The sequence below is a fragment of the Coregonus lavaretus genome (assembly GCF_964263955.1).
Source record: "Coregonus lavaretus genome assembly, chromosome: 13".
NCBI classification, from domain to species: domain Eukaryota; kingdom Metazoa; phylum Chordata; class Actinopteri; order Salmoniformes; family Salmonidae; genus Coregonus; species Coregonus lavaretus.
Window position 1 is genome coordinate 29,440,992 of NC_140000.1, and position 16,163 is coordinate 29,457,154.

Consider the following 16,163-nt stretch of genomic DNA (forward strand, 5'->3'; position numbering starts at 1 on the left):
CAGAGGCAGCTGTCGCTCGTTGTCTCTGATTGGGGATCATACTTAGGCAGCCTATTGGCACTGTTTAGTTGTGGGATCTTGTTCCGTGAGTAGGCTTGTTTTGTGTTCAGCCTTAGGACGTCAAGTTTCGTTTGTTGGTTGTTTTGTAGTGTGTTTATTCGGTTAATAAACATGTATGCATTTCACGCTGCGCCTTGGTCTGACCCGTCATTGAACGAACGTGACAGAAGATCCCACCAAACACGGACCAAGCAGCGTGCCCAGGAACAGACAGCCTGGACATGGGAGGAGATCCTGGACGGAAAGGGATGCTGGACATGGGAGGAGATTCAGGCTGGGATGGATCGCCGTCCTTGGGAGGAGACAGTGGAAGCCCGGTATAGAGAGGAGCAACGGCAACGCATAAGGCGCCGGCCGAGGAAGACGCCCGAGAGACAGCCCCAAGAACATTTTTGGGGGGGGCTAAAAGGGTGGTCGGGGAGTGATGGGGAAGAGCCCCGACCACTGCACTCGTGGGGGCTCAGGGTGGAGTCCTCAAGGGAGGTGGACTGGGCGCGGAGAGTGAAAGACTGGTACAGTCGGAGATCTCTGACGTCAGTTCCCAGTCCGGTACACCTCGTGCCTGCGTCTCGCACCAAGCCAGTGGTGCGTGTCGCTAGCCCGGTACGGCCCATTCCTGCTCCTCGCACCAAGCCAGTGGTGCGTGTTCCCAGTCCGGCCCGGCCCGTTCCTGCTCCTCGCACCAAGCCAGTGGTGCGTGTTCCCAGTCCGGCCCGGCCTGTTCCTGCTCCTCGCACCAGGCCAGTGGTGCGTGTTCTCAGTCCGGCCCGGCCCGTTCCTGCTCCTCGCACCAGCCCAGTGGTGCGTGTTCCCAGTCTGGCCCGGCCCGTTCCTGCTCCTCGCACCAGACCAGTGGTGCGTGTTCCTAGTCCGGCCCGGCCTGTTCCTGATCCTCGCACCAAGCCAGTGGTGCGTGTTCCCAGTCCGGCCCGGCCCGTTCCTGCTCCTCGCACCAGGCCAGTGGTGCGTGTCGCCAGTCTGGCCCGACCCGTTCCTGCTCCTCGCACCAAGCCAGTGGTGCGTGTTCCTAGTCCGGTTCGGCCCGTGCCTGCTCCTCGCACCAGACCAGTGGTGTGTGTGTCCAGTCCGGCACAGCCCGTGCCTGTTCCACCGGCGCCTGGTCCGGCACCGGTCAGCTGCTCCACTCCGGAGCTAGAGCAGTCCGCTCCACCGGTGCCTGATCCAGCTCCGGTCAGCTGCTCCACTCCGGAGCCAGAGCAGTCCGCTCCACCAGGGTCAAGTCCAGCTCCGGTCAGCTACTCCACTCCGGAGCTAGAGCAGTCCGTTCCACCGGTGCCTAGTCCAGCTCCGGTCAGCAGCTCTACTCCGGAGCCAGAGCAGTCCGCTCCACCGGTGCCCAGTCCAGCTCCGGTCAGCAGCTCCAGTCCGGAGCCAGAGTAGTCCGCTCCACCGGTGCCCATTCCAGCTCCGGTCAGCGGCTCCAGTCCAGACCCAGACGTCAGCCCCTCTCCAGGTTCGGGGTCTCCCACACCAGGGTCCAGACAGGGCTTGGTACTTCGTGGGAGGAAGGAGAGGAGAAGCAGCGCCGAGGTCCAGACCAGACCAGGGGCGCAACAGGGAGGCGGAGAGTATGTGGTCGTCACGCCCGGAGCCGGATCCGCCTCCGAGGCGGAATGCCCACCCGGCCCCTACCCTGTTATGTAAAAGTTGTGCGGTCGGAGTTCGCACCTTTGGGGGGGGGGGGGGGGGGGTACTGTCACACCCTGACTCAGGGGACTCTATATTGAGTCAGGGTGTGAATGTTTCTATGTTAGTAGTTCTATGTTTTCTATCTAGTATGTGTAGGTCTATGTTGGCCGGTGTGGTTCCCAATCAGAGGCAGCTGTCGCTCGTTGTCTCTGATTGGGGATCATACTTAGGCAGCCTATTGGCACTGTTTAGTTGTTGGATCTTGTTCCATGAGTAGGCTTGTTTTGTGTTCAGCCTTAGGACGTCACGTTTCGTTTGTTTGTTGTTTTGTAATGTGTTTATTCGGTTAATAAACATGTATGCATTTGACGCTGCGCCTTGGTCTGACCCGTCATTGAACGAACGTGACATAAAGACACTACTAAACTATAAATAATACTATTTGTTCATATGAATAAAGGGGTGAAATAGTATTAATATTGAACCTGAAATAAATAATGAAATTAACATGAAGCAGGTTCTAGCAATATTTGTGTTATGTTCTTGACTCTTCAGAATAACTTTAGACTCACTCAGGAATGGAACGAGGCGGAGAAATTGTTTTAGATGCAATGAGTGCTTTACTGAAAAGTTGTGTGTCTAACATTACTTCAGGAAGTCTTCCCTAAACAACCCACTTCAATACCCATGATACTTAGTTTTATAACTAAGGCTACGGAAACCCACATAGCCTATAAGGAGGAAAACTCAATACTCTCCTTGTCAGTGTTGTCAACACTACTAAATTGGAAACCATACTGCTATCAAATATATATTACTCTAAAATGACTTGAAACAACTGCTACACTATGAATTAAACAATGGACAAATATTTCAAGTGGCTGCAGGTTTTTTGCTTCTTACATAATTGTGGAATTAACATTACATTAATAATGTTATTCTATGGATGTAATACCTTGGGGGGGTATGAAACAATGGGCATAGTTTGTGTAGTGCTAGTTCAAGAGTCTCTTGCTTTTCACTGCTTGTTATAATGTTCCATGGTTATGGTCCTTGTTCCACACCTATTGGCAGCCTTGGTAGTTTGCACAGAAGGATCCTCAGAAGTTTTGAAAGGATTAAAACAACCCTGTGTGAGGTGCTCAAGAACAGCCTTATTCAATATGGGATCCTACGTTAAAAAATGCAGACGGCGAAGACGACGAGGGGGAAGGAGACTATTAAGCAAGCAAAAGTATTTTGTGTGCACTGCCAATGAGAGCAGCACGACATGTCCACCCAAGTTGGATGATAAAGGACACTGGCCAGGTCTGCAGTCTGCTCCTCAGGCAGTTGGAAACACAGTGAGACCGCTGCACACAAGGCAAATCTGAAAACGTGGAGGGGATTTCAGTGCCCTGAGACCTCTATAGAGACTTGATACGGCTACTATTCCATCTACAGCTCCCTTTAATGACCAGTCTCTCACTAAAAAATCCCTCCTGCTGCATGACCACATAGTGGACAAGAAGCTTGACATCATGTGCCTAACTGAAACCTGGCATCAGCCTGGGGTCTACTCAGCCCTAATTGAGGCCTGCCCACCTGGTTACATGTACATGGAAAAAGCCTGCAGCACTGGACGCGGCAGTGGCTTAACCATCATGCACCAAGCTGAACTGAAACTGTTCCCCCTGCCCCTGCCTGTACTGTGCTCTTTTGAATGTCTCGCCATAAAATCCAAACCCCCCTACTCCATGACTGTGCTTCTAGTTTATCGGCCTCCTAAGTCTAACCCATCCTTTATCCCTGAAATCTCTGATCTGCTCACATCACTCTGCTCCACCTCAACCAACATTCTAGGAGATTTCAATATCCACGTTGACTCTCCCTCATGTCACTCTGCTGCTGAGTTTCTGAGTTTGATTGACCTGAAGCAACTCGTTGATGACCCCACGCACACCCGTGGGCACATACTTGACCTGGTCATCACTGACTCCGCCCTCATCAACAACATGCAGGTCTATGACCTCGGTGTGTCTGACCACAAGGTTGTCGTACTGGACTTGATATTCCTTCACCCTCTAACCAAGTTCAAGCGTCGCATGTGTTTCCGGAACTGGAAAATATCGACCCTGCCAGCATGTCAGAGGACATCTTGAACCTGTCTCCTCCAGCTTTTTCGTCAGTGGATGAGATTAAACTTTGGAGTTTTACAACCAATCCCTGAGCAGTGTGCTTGACCTCCATGCCCCCATAAAAACATTCGCTTGCCGCATTCGCTCACTCAGCTCCATGGTTTACTCCAGAACTGAGAAACATGAAATCCACTGGACGCATCCTGGAGCAGCGTCTAAAAAACTTGGGACTTACTGTCCACAAACTGGCCTTTCCAGAGCATCAAAGGGCCTATTCCAAGGCACTGAAAGAGGCACAGTTGACATTCTACTCCAACCTCAATAATAAAAATCCTGTAAACTCAAAGCACCTGTTTTCTACCATAAACCATCATTTGAAACGTCAGTCCCAGTCCCCCATCGAGACAATGGAAGAGCAGTGTAACAGCTTCATTTCCTTTTTTATTTCACCATCACCACCTCAGCCTCTCTCCTGCTTCCTTGAAGTCACCCAGGGAGGTATTGAGAAAAATGTATTCACAATGAAAACCTTCTCCTGTACCTTGGATCCTATTCCAACCGCCCTGCTCAAATCATGCTCCTCTGCACTCAGCCCTCTAATAACCCTGATCGTTAATCACTCACTCCAATCTGGTGTCCCACCTGCATTTAAGACCTCTGTCATCAGCCCCTTCTAAAGAAGCCCACTCAATTACAGGTGAATATCCATCCTGCCCTTCCTCTCCAAGGTGTTGGAAAAAGTGGTTGCTGTACAGCTCCAAGACCATCTTAATCAGAACAACTTATCTGAGAAGTTCCAGTCAGGTTTCCGGCAGGCCCACAGCCCTGAAACAGCCCTACTCAGGGTCACCGACGACCTGCTGTTGGCGGCTGATGTAGGCTCTCCCTGTCGCCTGATCCTCCTGGAACGCCTCTGGGACACCATTGGGCTGTCTGGACCAGCTCTGAGCTGGTTTCACTCCTACCTCTCAGACAGGACTGAGTATGTGTTGCTAGGTGGGTCCAGGTCCCGGATCCACCACGTCACCTGCAGTGTTCCACAAGGATCTGTTCTTGGACCCATCCTGTTCGTCCTGTACATGCTCCCCATCGGTCGTGTCATTACCCTGCGTGGAATCTCATTCCACTGCTATGCTGATGACACCCAGCTGTATGTAAAAACTGCCCCAAGTCCCTCTGATGCATGTGCCCGTCTGAACACCTGCCTTGAGGAGATAAGGGCATGGATGAAGCAAAACTTACTTCAACTGAACAGCAGCAAAACCGAGGCCCTACTTGTTGACAACCCCCACCAGGTCCAGCACTCACCAATAACACACCTCACCATTGAAGGACAGAACATCCCTCTCTCCCCCTCAGTTTCCAATCTGGGTGTAAATCTTGATTCCTCTCTGACCTTTGACAGCCACATCAAACAACTGTGTAAAGCGTCATTCTATCACCTCAAGAACATTGCCCAACTTCGTCCAACCCTCACTCAGTCTGATGCAGAGAAGCTCGTCCATGCCTTTATCTCCACAAGGCTGGACTTCTGCAACGCACTCTAGTGGTGGTGACTAAATGTCCTCTGTACAATTAATTTGTAACCCAACCAGTCTTTTCTTAACTTAAAGGACACGTATGCCTTGCAGCCTGTAGCGCTTTGACTGCATTTGAAAGTCTGGCCAGACCACACGCAAGGGAACAAATAGTATCTCCCAGCTTTGTCCTTGGGACATGCAGAATTGCATGTTTTAAATTATGCAGGTGAAACTTGCCCTTTGACCAATTCAGAAATATATTTATCTTTATCATCGTCAGCTTAACGTCTTATGTTGAAGAGCTGTGCAGTTTTTGCAGCAGCGCACAGCAGATCAGTCAGATGCACATCTTGAGCATGTTGATGATCTCACAAGGCAGACGATGGTCTGATTGGTTGATGGACTTGTTGGTCCAGGGAAAATATAATAAAGACTATACAGGAACGTGTCCTACTTGGTGAAATTAAGATGTGCTATGAGCATCAGCCTTAGCCAGCTGAATGTATGTGAACGGCTAACTGGCTAACCGGCTAGGCTACTACATCCCTACTAGTGAAACAGGTACAGGTGCAATGCAGGAGAGGTATGTAGCAAGCACAACCTCTAATATAGATACTAAGATCATAGGGAACGCTGCAAATGAGAAACTCTAATACTCCATTTTGATTTGAGCTCTGACATCATTTTCACTCTGATCATTTTTGTTCACTGTCAAAACTCAAAGCTAGGGGGCATCCTGGGTGGAGCATTGGTCTAAGGCACTGCATCGCAGTGCTAGAGGCGTCACTACAGACCCGGGCTTGATCCCAGGCTGTGTCGCAGCCGGCTGCGACCGGGAGACCCCTGAGGCGGCACACAATTGGCCCAGCGTCGTCCGGGTTAGGGGAGGGTTTGGCCGGCCGGGATGTCCTTGTCCCATCACGCTCTAGCGACTCCTTGTGGCGGGCCGGGCGCATGCACGCTGACTTCGGTCGCCAGTTGTACGGTGGTTCCTCCGACACATTGGCGGCTGGCTTCCGGGTTAAGCGAGCAGTGTGTCAAGAAGCAGTGCGGCTTGGCAGGGTCGTGTTTCGGAGGACGCATGGCTCTCGACTTTCGCCTCTCCCGAGTCCGTACGGGAGTTGCAGCGATGGGACAAGACTGTAACTACCAATTGGATATCGCAAGTTTGGGGACAAAAAAAAGGGGTAAAAAATAAAAGTCAAAGCTATTATAAGAATAATACTTTATATCTTTATTGTCTGCCCTTCATCCTCCCTTCATTTTCTCTCTCTACCTTGAGTTTCACCCTCGCTTCCTGTCTCAAATCCCTCTCTATTCTTATCCCCCTCTCTGCATCTCTTTCAGAGAAGGTCTTATGCAATGGGAGAGTGGTGTGTTGTAAATGTAATCTGTACTAGATGACGTTCCTGTTTGTCATCGTGAGGCAGTGAGATAGAGAGAGAGGGAGGGAGGGAGAGGAAGGAGGGAGGGTTGAGAGTGAGAACTAGTTGAACTCTCAATCCTCTTAGTGTCTCGAACTGTCTCTACCATTCATCTCTTTCTCTCTCTCTCTCTCTCTCTCTCTCTCTCTCTCTCTCTCTCTCTCTCTCTCTCTCTCTATGCCTTTCTCTGAACAAGGTGTGTATTTGCATATGATCACGACTGAAGGATTACCCTCCATCTATTACCTCACTGGGTACCCTGTTGTATTATAGTGACCTCTGTAGTAGCAATGGACACTGTAGCCTAAGGATTCTCTCTCTTTCTCTCTTCGTCTCTCCTTCTTTCTAAATCTCACTATGCCCTTTCTCTTAGCCCTCGTTCTCTCCTCCCCCTCTCTTTCACCCCGCTCTTTCTCTTTCTCTCTCCATCCCCCAGCTCCCTATACGCCCTCTCTATTCTTCATCTACTCTCTTCCCCCTTCTTCCTTTCTCTATTCCCCCATATTTATTTCTCTCTCCCTCTTCGTCTCTCTCTCTCTCACTCTCTCTCTCTCTCTCTCTATCTCTCTCTCCTTCACTGTGTTTCTCTCCCTATACCCTCTCCATTTTTCAGCCCCCCTGCAAGGTCATTCCCAAGGACAGCCTGCTCCCAGGATCTCCTCTATGATTGGCTGCTGGGACTTAAAGGGCCAGCTCCCCGCTGAGCACATGGCCTGCCTTGAGCTCGCCTATGGTCAGCCACATCACTCCCAAGGCTGCTTATTGTACAAGGCTCAGGGCACAAATGCACACACAGTACACAAATGCACGAATGCACGCACACACACACACACACACACACACACACACACAAACTGAACAGACACACACAGCCCTGTCATTCAAATCATGTCGAAGGCTCCTGATCATACATGGCATACCATCGCACACCCAGGACAATTGTCAGCAAAACACATATACAACACACACTCAATGCATGATAGAGTTAAGGACACACTACACACACTCAAAACACACACCAAACACTGTCTTTACAATAACTAGGAGTATCACATCACCAGCTCAACAGACCTAGCATCAGAAAGCAAACTGCTCCACACAAACTATGGCAGATCACCTGCAAAATGGCTCCCAAACAGCCAGACCCAAATTATGTTGTCGTTTGCAGAGTCATTAGCAGAAAACATGGAAGTGAAACCCTGTAGATAGAGAAATGGAGAATCCAAATTGAATCCAGAATGTTGAGTTGGCTGAAATGAATCAGGGGTTTAGCCAGCTCATTTCTCTTGAGTAGAGGCCAAAAGTTCACTTAAAAGCCATTTCTCCATTATTCATGGTATAGCTATTAGCTAACACCACATACTGTATTTGGATCCAATTGACATTAAATCAAATCAGATGTATTTATAAAGCCCTTTTTATATCAGCAGATGTCACCAAGTGCTTATACAGAAAACCCAGCCTAAAACCCCAAACAGCAAGCAATGCAGATGTAGAAGCATGGTGGCTAGGAAAAACTCCCTAGAAAGGCAGGAACCTAAGAAGAAACCTAGAGAGGAACCAGGCTCTGAGGGGTGGCCAGTCCTCTTCTGACTGTGCCTGCTTATAGATGGATTAGCTGACAACGTCACAAAAACGATGTGAGCGCTTCCATGGGGAAGAAGTCAGCGTGTTATTGTGATTCTGGATGGCCAAATAGCTATCAACAATTACAAAAAGCTGCCATGTGGGGAATCGTAGGTCGCTAATTTCAGCTAGTTTTATCTTGTTCTTGATACCATGTCTTGTTTGGAAGTGTTTTGACTGATGTCACGTCTACACTAATATGACAAAAATTCACTAGCTAGTTAACCAACAACTATAACGATGTGTTGTGCCAATTTACTTATGTTTTCAATAAACATTGGAGACTAAATATAGCTTACATGTTGTCAACAATCTAAGCCAACCATGTCTGTTTTGCCCCATCTATAGGGTTGGTGGGTTTTCCGGAATGACTTAAGCCTAAATGGCCTGGGAGACATGAAAGTGGTTTGGTGTGCTAGCAGTTATAATCGACTTTGATCAGTAGTCTTAAAGCAAGATCATTCACAGTAGATAGGCAATAGGGATTCTATGAAAAACTGTTGCAGTGTGCGTGACACTAGTTATAAATGGGACAAGGGATGATCCTCATGTGTAGATAGCAAATCTGTGCACTCAATGTTCTAGTAAATAGTAATATCAGTTTTTGGTATTTAACATGTAACACTTTTTTATATGACATACTGACAATTCAGTAGAAGTATACATTTTTAATATAAAGTGATACTATAGAATCTTGTCAATTCAAAAAATATTCAAATTGATGAATTTGATGACATTTATGATTTTTTTCTTCAGTGTCTCAGTAGTGTCTCGAAGCTCATGTTTCAAACATGTATGACTCTGCACCAAAAGCAAACTAAGATTATTAAACACTGTTTGACAATGAAGATACTATACTGTACTAGTCAATTCACACTAAAGTCAGTTACGTGTAAGTATTGCAGGGATTGGAGTAGAGAATATAGGCAGGGAGTGGAGGCTAGCCGGGGTGAGTGAGTACTGCTGTTGTGCTGTCTTTGCTGCAGTGGTGGTTCTGAAAGGACAGCTACAGGAGAGAGGAAGAGGGAGAGGGGGAGGGGAAGAGATGGAAGAGCAGAGAGGGAGGTGGCGAGAGTTTAGCAGTAGGAGGGAGAGAGGGGGGTTAATGTTTGGAGCTGAATTTGTCTAAATGTGTCTTTTGAATACACCGACTAGTAGGCTACTGTTGCATGTGTTTGGAGCCATGCTCTCCCTGTGAGGCTTTAGCTCATTATTAATCCGATCGGCACTTTAGATCTCTACCCCCTCCCCTTTCGTCCCTCACTCCTTCCGTCTCACAAGAGGTCATCCCTCTGTCTTTTCCCTCACATGTTCGACACTCATCCTCCACCACTCCTCCTCTTTCCTCATCCCCTTTTTTTGGCCTTTGCCCTCTCTTGTGATACTTTCGTTCCATGGCAACATTATCCCTAATCAACTGTCCTATGTCACACTTTCCATGTTACTTCATCCCCTGTATAATTCTTCGTTCACTCCTCTATTTCCATCCTTTTCTGTCTACCCCTGCTGTTGGGTCTTTTACGCTCCTCCTCTCCATCTCTTAAAAATAATAGTAATAATAATAATCATTGTCAAAAGTACGTATAGATCCTTTCATACAAACAGTTCATTCATACAAACGCTTTACGTCCCATGTATTTGATTGGTCCATCCTTTTATCTCTGTCATCGCCTTCTCTCGTTCATTCCATCATTTGGCACAATCCTTTGTACCGTATGATCTCACTCCCTTCCTCTTTTTGTCCTTTCCTCCCCTCCCCCTGTTCTGGACGCTGTGAGTGGAACATAGATTATGTCAGACATTTATAAAACCCGGATTAACAAGGATCACCTTCACACACACACAAACGTACACACACACACACACACACAAACAAACACACACACACACTATCTTTCTCTCATCCTCACACTCTACCTCCCACATGCTCCATGACACTCACACATCCTCCTTGCCGGCTTCACACATAGAACATAAACACACACCCTGTCCCTGACCCTCACACACACTGAATCCCATATTGACCCTCACACATGCTCCATGACACTCCCAAATGCTCCATGACAGCATCTGCATCACACATTTCCACCCATCCTGACTGTCGCATACTGACACTCTTTCTCTCCCTCCCTCTCTCTCTCCCTCTCTCTCTCTCTCCCTCTCTCTCTCTCTCTCTCTCTCTCTCTCTCTCTCTCTCTCTCTCTCTCTCTCTCTCTCTCTCTCTCTCTCTCTCTCTCTCTCTCTCTTTCTCTCCCTCCCTCTCTCTCTCCCTCTCGCTCTCTCTCTTTCTCTCATGCAGCCTGACTTAAACCATTTAACAGATTAACACATTTCTATAACCTTTCTTTAAAACATATTGATTCACGCATATATTCACACACATACTTTACCTTCTCTCACACATGCAATCACACAGCTACTACATTAAACAATGCAAGACTAACATTAGGGGGTATGTAGAGATACAGTAGGCTGACATTTGCATAACCTTTCCTTAAGACACAAACACATGCACATCACGACCACACATCACAACCACTCATCACAACCACTCCTGAGACTGAGCTACTTTTAGTAACAGTTTAACAATCAGACACTGACATTTAGGGCCGGCTCTAGCCTTTTGGGGGCCTTAAGCGAGATTTGGTTGTGGAGCCCCCCCACCAAGTTGGCCAAAAAAATGTGTGGCCCCCCCTCTTGACAGCGGAGAGAAAATATACGTTTTAACGTTAATTTCCTGCAATTCCACACATTTTGCCATGGGGCGGAGAGAACATTTTGCAATTTTATAACAGATTCCATGCAATTCTACTTAATATATACACATCAAAGGCTTGCATAATATCCAGCATCAGAGCATCAGAGAATGACATGATGGTGGGTTCCATATAATCTATCTCTCTCTCTGTCTCTCTATATTCTGTTCTCCATCTTGTTCAATCCCTCAATTTCTCTGACTCAGCAGTATGAATCGGAGACAAGGTCACCTGACTACTGTTGCTATGGAGACTGAGAATTTGGGGGATTTTCCCCCTCCACCTCCTCCCTCTACTGCAGGGCAACGAGAGAGGGAGGAGGGGGGGATGGAGAGAGTGGGGGGAATGAGAGACACGGAAGCAGGATGGCAGAGGTTAAAGAAGGATACTGCTGTTGGCCATTTTGTTTGAAAGGAGCTTGAATAACTTTATTAGTAGCGTACATGCGATGACACAGTGCTATATTGCTGTATGGAATTGTAATGCACTGTACATCTCTTACCATCCATACATTACATTGCCTATGGAGGAAATGTGCTTTGATAGAGAAAGATATACAATTACTTTGATAATAATCATTATGATTTATTTTCATCATTTCAAACAGAGACAGTAATAGAGGTAATAAGGTAATAATAAACAATTTGAGACTGCATTGCTCTACACTGATATGTGGCCTATTTCATGTCATCTGTGTGCACCACTGCTCCCCCTGATTCAGAGGGGTTGGGTTAAATGTGGAAGACACATTTCAGTTGAACGTTTTCAGTTGTGCAACTGACTAGGTATCCCCTTTCCCTATCCCTCAATTGAGCCTAATTTGTGGAAATCAGGGGATATTTTATCTCCTCAAAAGCAGAGCTAGTCAATGCACTGAAAGCAGTATCACCACAAGGACATTCTGATACGACATAACAACAAAGGTTATTCCACTGGTAGTTACTCTGACATAGGGCCTATGTCATGTCAAGTGCGTCCCTCATCTAAAGATCAGTGTGAATGAATTGGGAAAACACCTTGTTAAGACGTATAATCTTCATTTAACCCTTGTCAAACCTTCTTATGTATGGTTATTTTTCTCTCTGGTCATCCTTTCGGCCATCTTGTGAGGGGCAGTGGAGACAGCAGTGCTGTGCATCTCCTTGGAAGGTGAACCATGACTCTGTGCTTTCCCTTGTTCAGCCGTGAGGCTGCGTGCAGCCAGTGTACTGCAGCATTCATTCTCCACTTAATACATTTAGGGGGGAAACAACACAGGGAAACTCCGTGACCAAGTCCTGCAATGGCAACTCACTTACTTCTACATGTAGGCCAGATGTCTCTTTCTCTCTGTCAGTTCCTCTCTGTCTCCTCCTTTCCCATGGCCTCACTCATTCACTCTCTCTCCATTTCTATCAACTTCATACTGCGTACTTCATAGTGCCACACCTCTGTCTGTCTGTTTGTCTCACTCTTTCTCTGAGAGAGAGAGAGAGAGAGAGAGAGAGAGAGAGAGAGAGAGAGAGAGAGAGAGAGAGAGAGAGAGAGAGAGAGAGAGAGAGAGAGAGAGAGAGAGAGAGAGAGAGAGAGAGAGAGAGAGAGAGAGAGAGAGAGAGAGAGAAAATGCTTTTTTACTTCAACAAGAAGAGGTAGATACATGGGTGTAGTCTGCCTGATAAGCAGACATACAACATCTGCAACAGACATGCAGATAGTGGCTTGCTTAACCCATTTGCAGTTGAACACCACTGATAATCTTGTTAGTTTAGTTGTTTGTTTTGAACTCTTCTCGTCCACCTCTGTCATCTCACACACACATACCATACAGTAAATAGGCTATTTCCATGTTCCTTAAAGTGTGAGACATACACTCTCATATGGAGAGAATCTGCTTGTTTGTGCAATGGGTGTGAGACCAGTCATAGCCTATCCATGCTTACTGTCTGATTTCGGAATATTATTCTGGAATCTATTCTATTCTATGCTACCCGGCACAGCCAGAAGAGGGCTGGCCTGATTCCTCTCTAGGTTTCTTCCTAGGTTCCTGCCTTTCTAGGGAGTTTTTCCTAGCCACCGTGCTTCTACATCTGCATTGCTTGCTCTTTGGGGTTTTAGGCTGGGTTTCTGTATAAGCACTTTGTGACAATCTGCTGATGTCATTTGATTGATTGATTGATTGATTGATTGATTGATCTTCTAGTTTACTGTCCAATAAGAACCTTAATTATAGGACCTAGGTCTATTATATTCTATCAGTGTAGCCTATTCTCTCCATTGTCTGCTATGTAATTGCAGGCCTAGGGGAGGCATTGAAGTGCACAGTGACCAACACGACCAGAAAGACAGGGGTGATTATCACATGCAATACAGCACACAATAACATCAATTTATAAAACATAAATGAGTTACATGAATACAAGACAACCACGAGAATAGTATCTAACCTTGTACGTCTATTTACACAAAATTTCGGCCTATGGGCTCAGGATGCTGCTGGCTAACGGCCTAGGAATTCTGCAGTAAAGAAGGAGGGGCATAATAGGCCTTCTATTGGCCAGTATTACGTACTTGTGAAGATTGGCTAGATTGCCTGTCATCAAATAGTCGCTCAGAATTCCAATTGGCCAATTCCGTGGTCCGTAGGCGGGTTTACCAGGTCCATGGTTTATCAGCTTTGCTACAATGGGGCGCTGCGATCACTCACACCCACCGGCGCTTCTTCCATAGGCGGAGTGGTAGTGTGTAGAGAAGAGAGTACTGCGGCAGCCAACAGAACCGCGGAAGGAGATCAAATCCTAAAAAACCTGAGCAGTGCGGCTTCTTAGATTCACCGGTCTTTTACCGCAACTATCAGAGAGCAAGAGAAAGACCCGCATCCTCGCGTGATGCTCTGCTTGAGACCGCAACATTTCATTTGAAAGACGTTTAGGTGGAGGGGGAAAAGACTGTAACCTTTTGGAGGTTAGAGACACAATCAGTTTATTTAATCATTTAATCCATTTATTTTATAGAAATTTGCTTGACTGACGTCTTTGTCAGTTCCTTTCATTTTTACCTGAATAACTGAATACAAATATTTCTTACGTTCTTAAAAGGCAATACCATTTTGATATAATTCCACCTGAGGGGCTGACACCTCTCAAGCTTTGCATCACCTGAGGAGAGAAGCCTGACTGCGCCAACATGGGGGTAAGCCCGGCGTCTACCAACTTTATAACTGCCTTATGATGCATGAAAGTTATCAAATGCCCTGAAAACTGTTTAAAACCCCAGATGCTGACGGGGAAGGGCACCATACTGCAGTGTCATGTTTTTTCTCCTCTGGAAATATTGGAGTGACATTGACTCCAATGCGGATTTTGTTAGGCTATATAGCCTACCGTCTCATAGACTGCGACAAATTGATGTGACGAGAAGGCTAGAGCAGGCACAAAACAGCTCTCTGTAATTTCTACTGCATTTGTAATGTTTCGACTTGACACTTTGCTGCTGTTTCTTTTGTTTCTCATAAAATATGAAACGAACAAGTTAGTGATAAAATATGACTGAATCGTCTCATTCAGAGGTTTGCCATATGCATTAATATAGGCTATTGGCTATATTAGGCGTGTCGTGACACTTTGTCTATAACCATGCCATTTTAAGCGGTTTATTCTGACAGCCGGCTCTCGTGAGAGAGAGAGCGAGAGAGAGCGAGAGAGAGACCACTGCGTATAGGCTTCACTTGGCATGTCACTGAGGGATTTCAATGAGACACAATGTTCTGTTATTCACCTGCCGTTATTATTAGCCTGTATTTGATGATTTTAGAATATGTGGCTGTGTATTCGAATGGGTGCATGATTACAGAATCCCCTTCCCCCTATTGCCCATGTAAATTATCCTCGCACCATCGCGACCCAATTGTCTACTGCTTTAAATCTGCGATGGTGCATGTAACTACTTCTTCGCAGCATTTGATGATAGACAGCTAGTGTGACATAGGAAAACCTACCCTAGTCTACCCGGCTACTGAGGATATTGCGTATATCTGTTTGCTATGCGATGCCTGAGCGTGCTGCAGCCTCGGTGACCAATGCGTCATAATGCGGTTACCAGGAATAAGCGGTTCACCAGCTTATTTCCCCTTTAATTTGTGACAACAGGGACTCGATAATCGTTGACAGTGAACACACAAGATAGATTAAAAAGATGTCCTATGAATGCTGGGTGATGATACATTTGGGACTGGATTTGTAAGTGAATAGAATGCACACGAAGTTCTGACTCCCTCACTGCGTCAAATGGGGGATGCAGCCCGGCGCTGGCTGATATTTTGGAACACATCACGTCTCAATAACAATGTCGATTGAAATAACACAATCAGATTAATATCTAACATTAGACTCAATATGTTCACTGTATTGTAAAGCCAATAATAATTTGACTGTGAACAGTTCTGTAGGAACCTTTTTAGGTGATGCTGCGACTGTCCGTGTGGGCTGTTGCGCAATTTCTGCTTCATCATTTATCTTGCGGTATGTGAGAGTTTAAGATTTAATCCCCGACTTGGTTCTGCGGGTTGAAATAATTTGATGACATAATGCCACAAAATCCCAGTGGCTGATGAAGCTGGATCGCCCACAGTTACCGAACGTTATTGAAGAGACACGGACAGAGCAGGCACAAATGACATCATCATCTCCATCTATGACCTGGGTGGGCCTTGGAGGCATTCCTCCCGGTCGAAGTCTGCTGTGGAGTGGCGAGAAATGAAGCCGTCGTTGGTGATAGGCTATTCATGAGGATGCGAGAATCAACCGTAGCAACAGGCACTGCGTCAAATGGGATGGAGTGCAAAAAGTGCTTACACACGAACCACTTCCGTGGCAAAGTTAGATCAGCCAGTGTAGCCTATGTGTGAATGAGACGGGGGTTCGTCATCCGGCGCGCATATAGAAGACGTGTATGACCTCTGATGATAATTACATTTTCATATAATTGGAAGGCATATGTCCTTTACCTTAACCCATCTCACCCCTATCATTATTT

At 46.6% G+C, this 16,163-nt stretch overlaps 1 protein-coding gene across 1 annotated transcript in view; it reads left to right on the top strand.

The window, feature by feature from the left end:
* Positions 1–3,308: 3,308 nt before the first annotated feature.
* The window catches only part of LOC311140012 (sodium/potassium-transporting ATPase subunit alpha-3-like), a gene marked incomplete at both ends in the record, with an annotated part of 32,894 nt that continues 20,039 nt past the window's right edge, over positions 3,309–16,163 (top strand). The window contains 2 exons of the mRNA XM_084174986.1: positions 3,309–3,746; positions 4,556–4,981. Of these exons, the coding sequence (XP_084031112.1) occupies positions 3,309–3,746; positions 4,556–4,981 (864 nt within the window). The remainder of the gene's footprint in view (positions 3,747–4,555; positions 4,982–16,163) is intronic.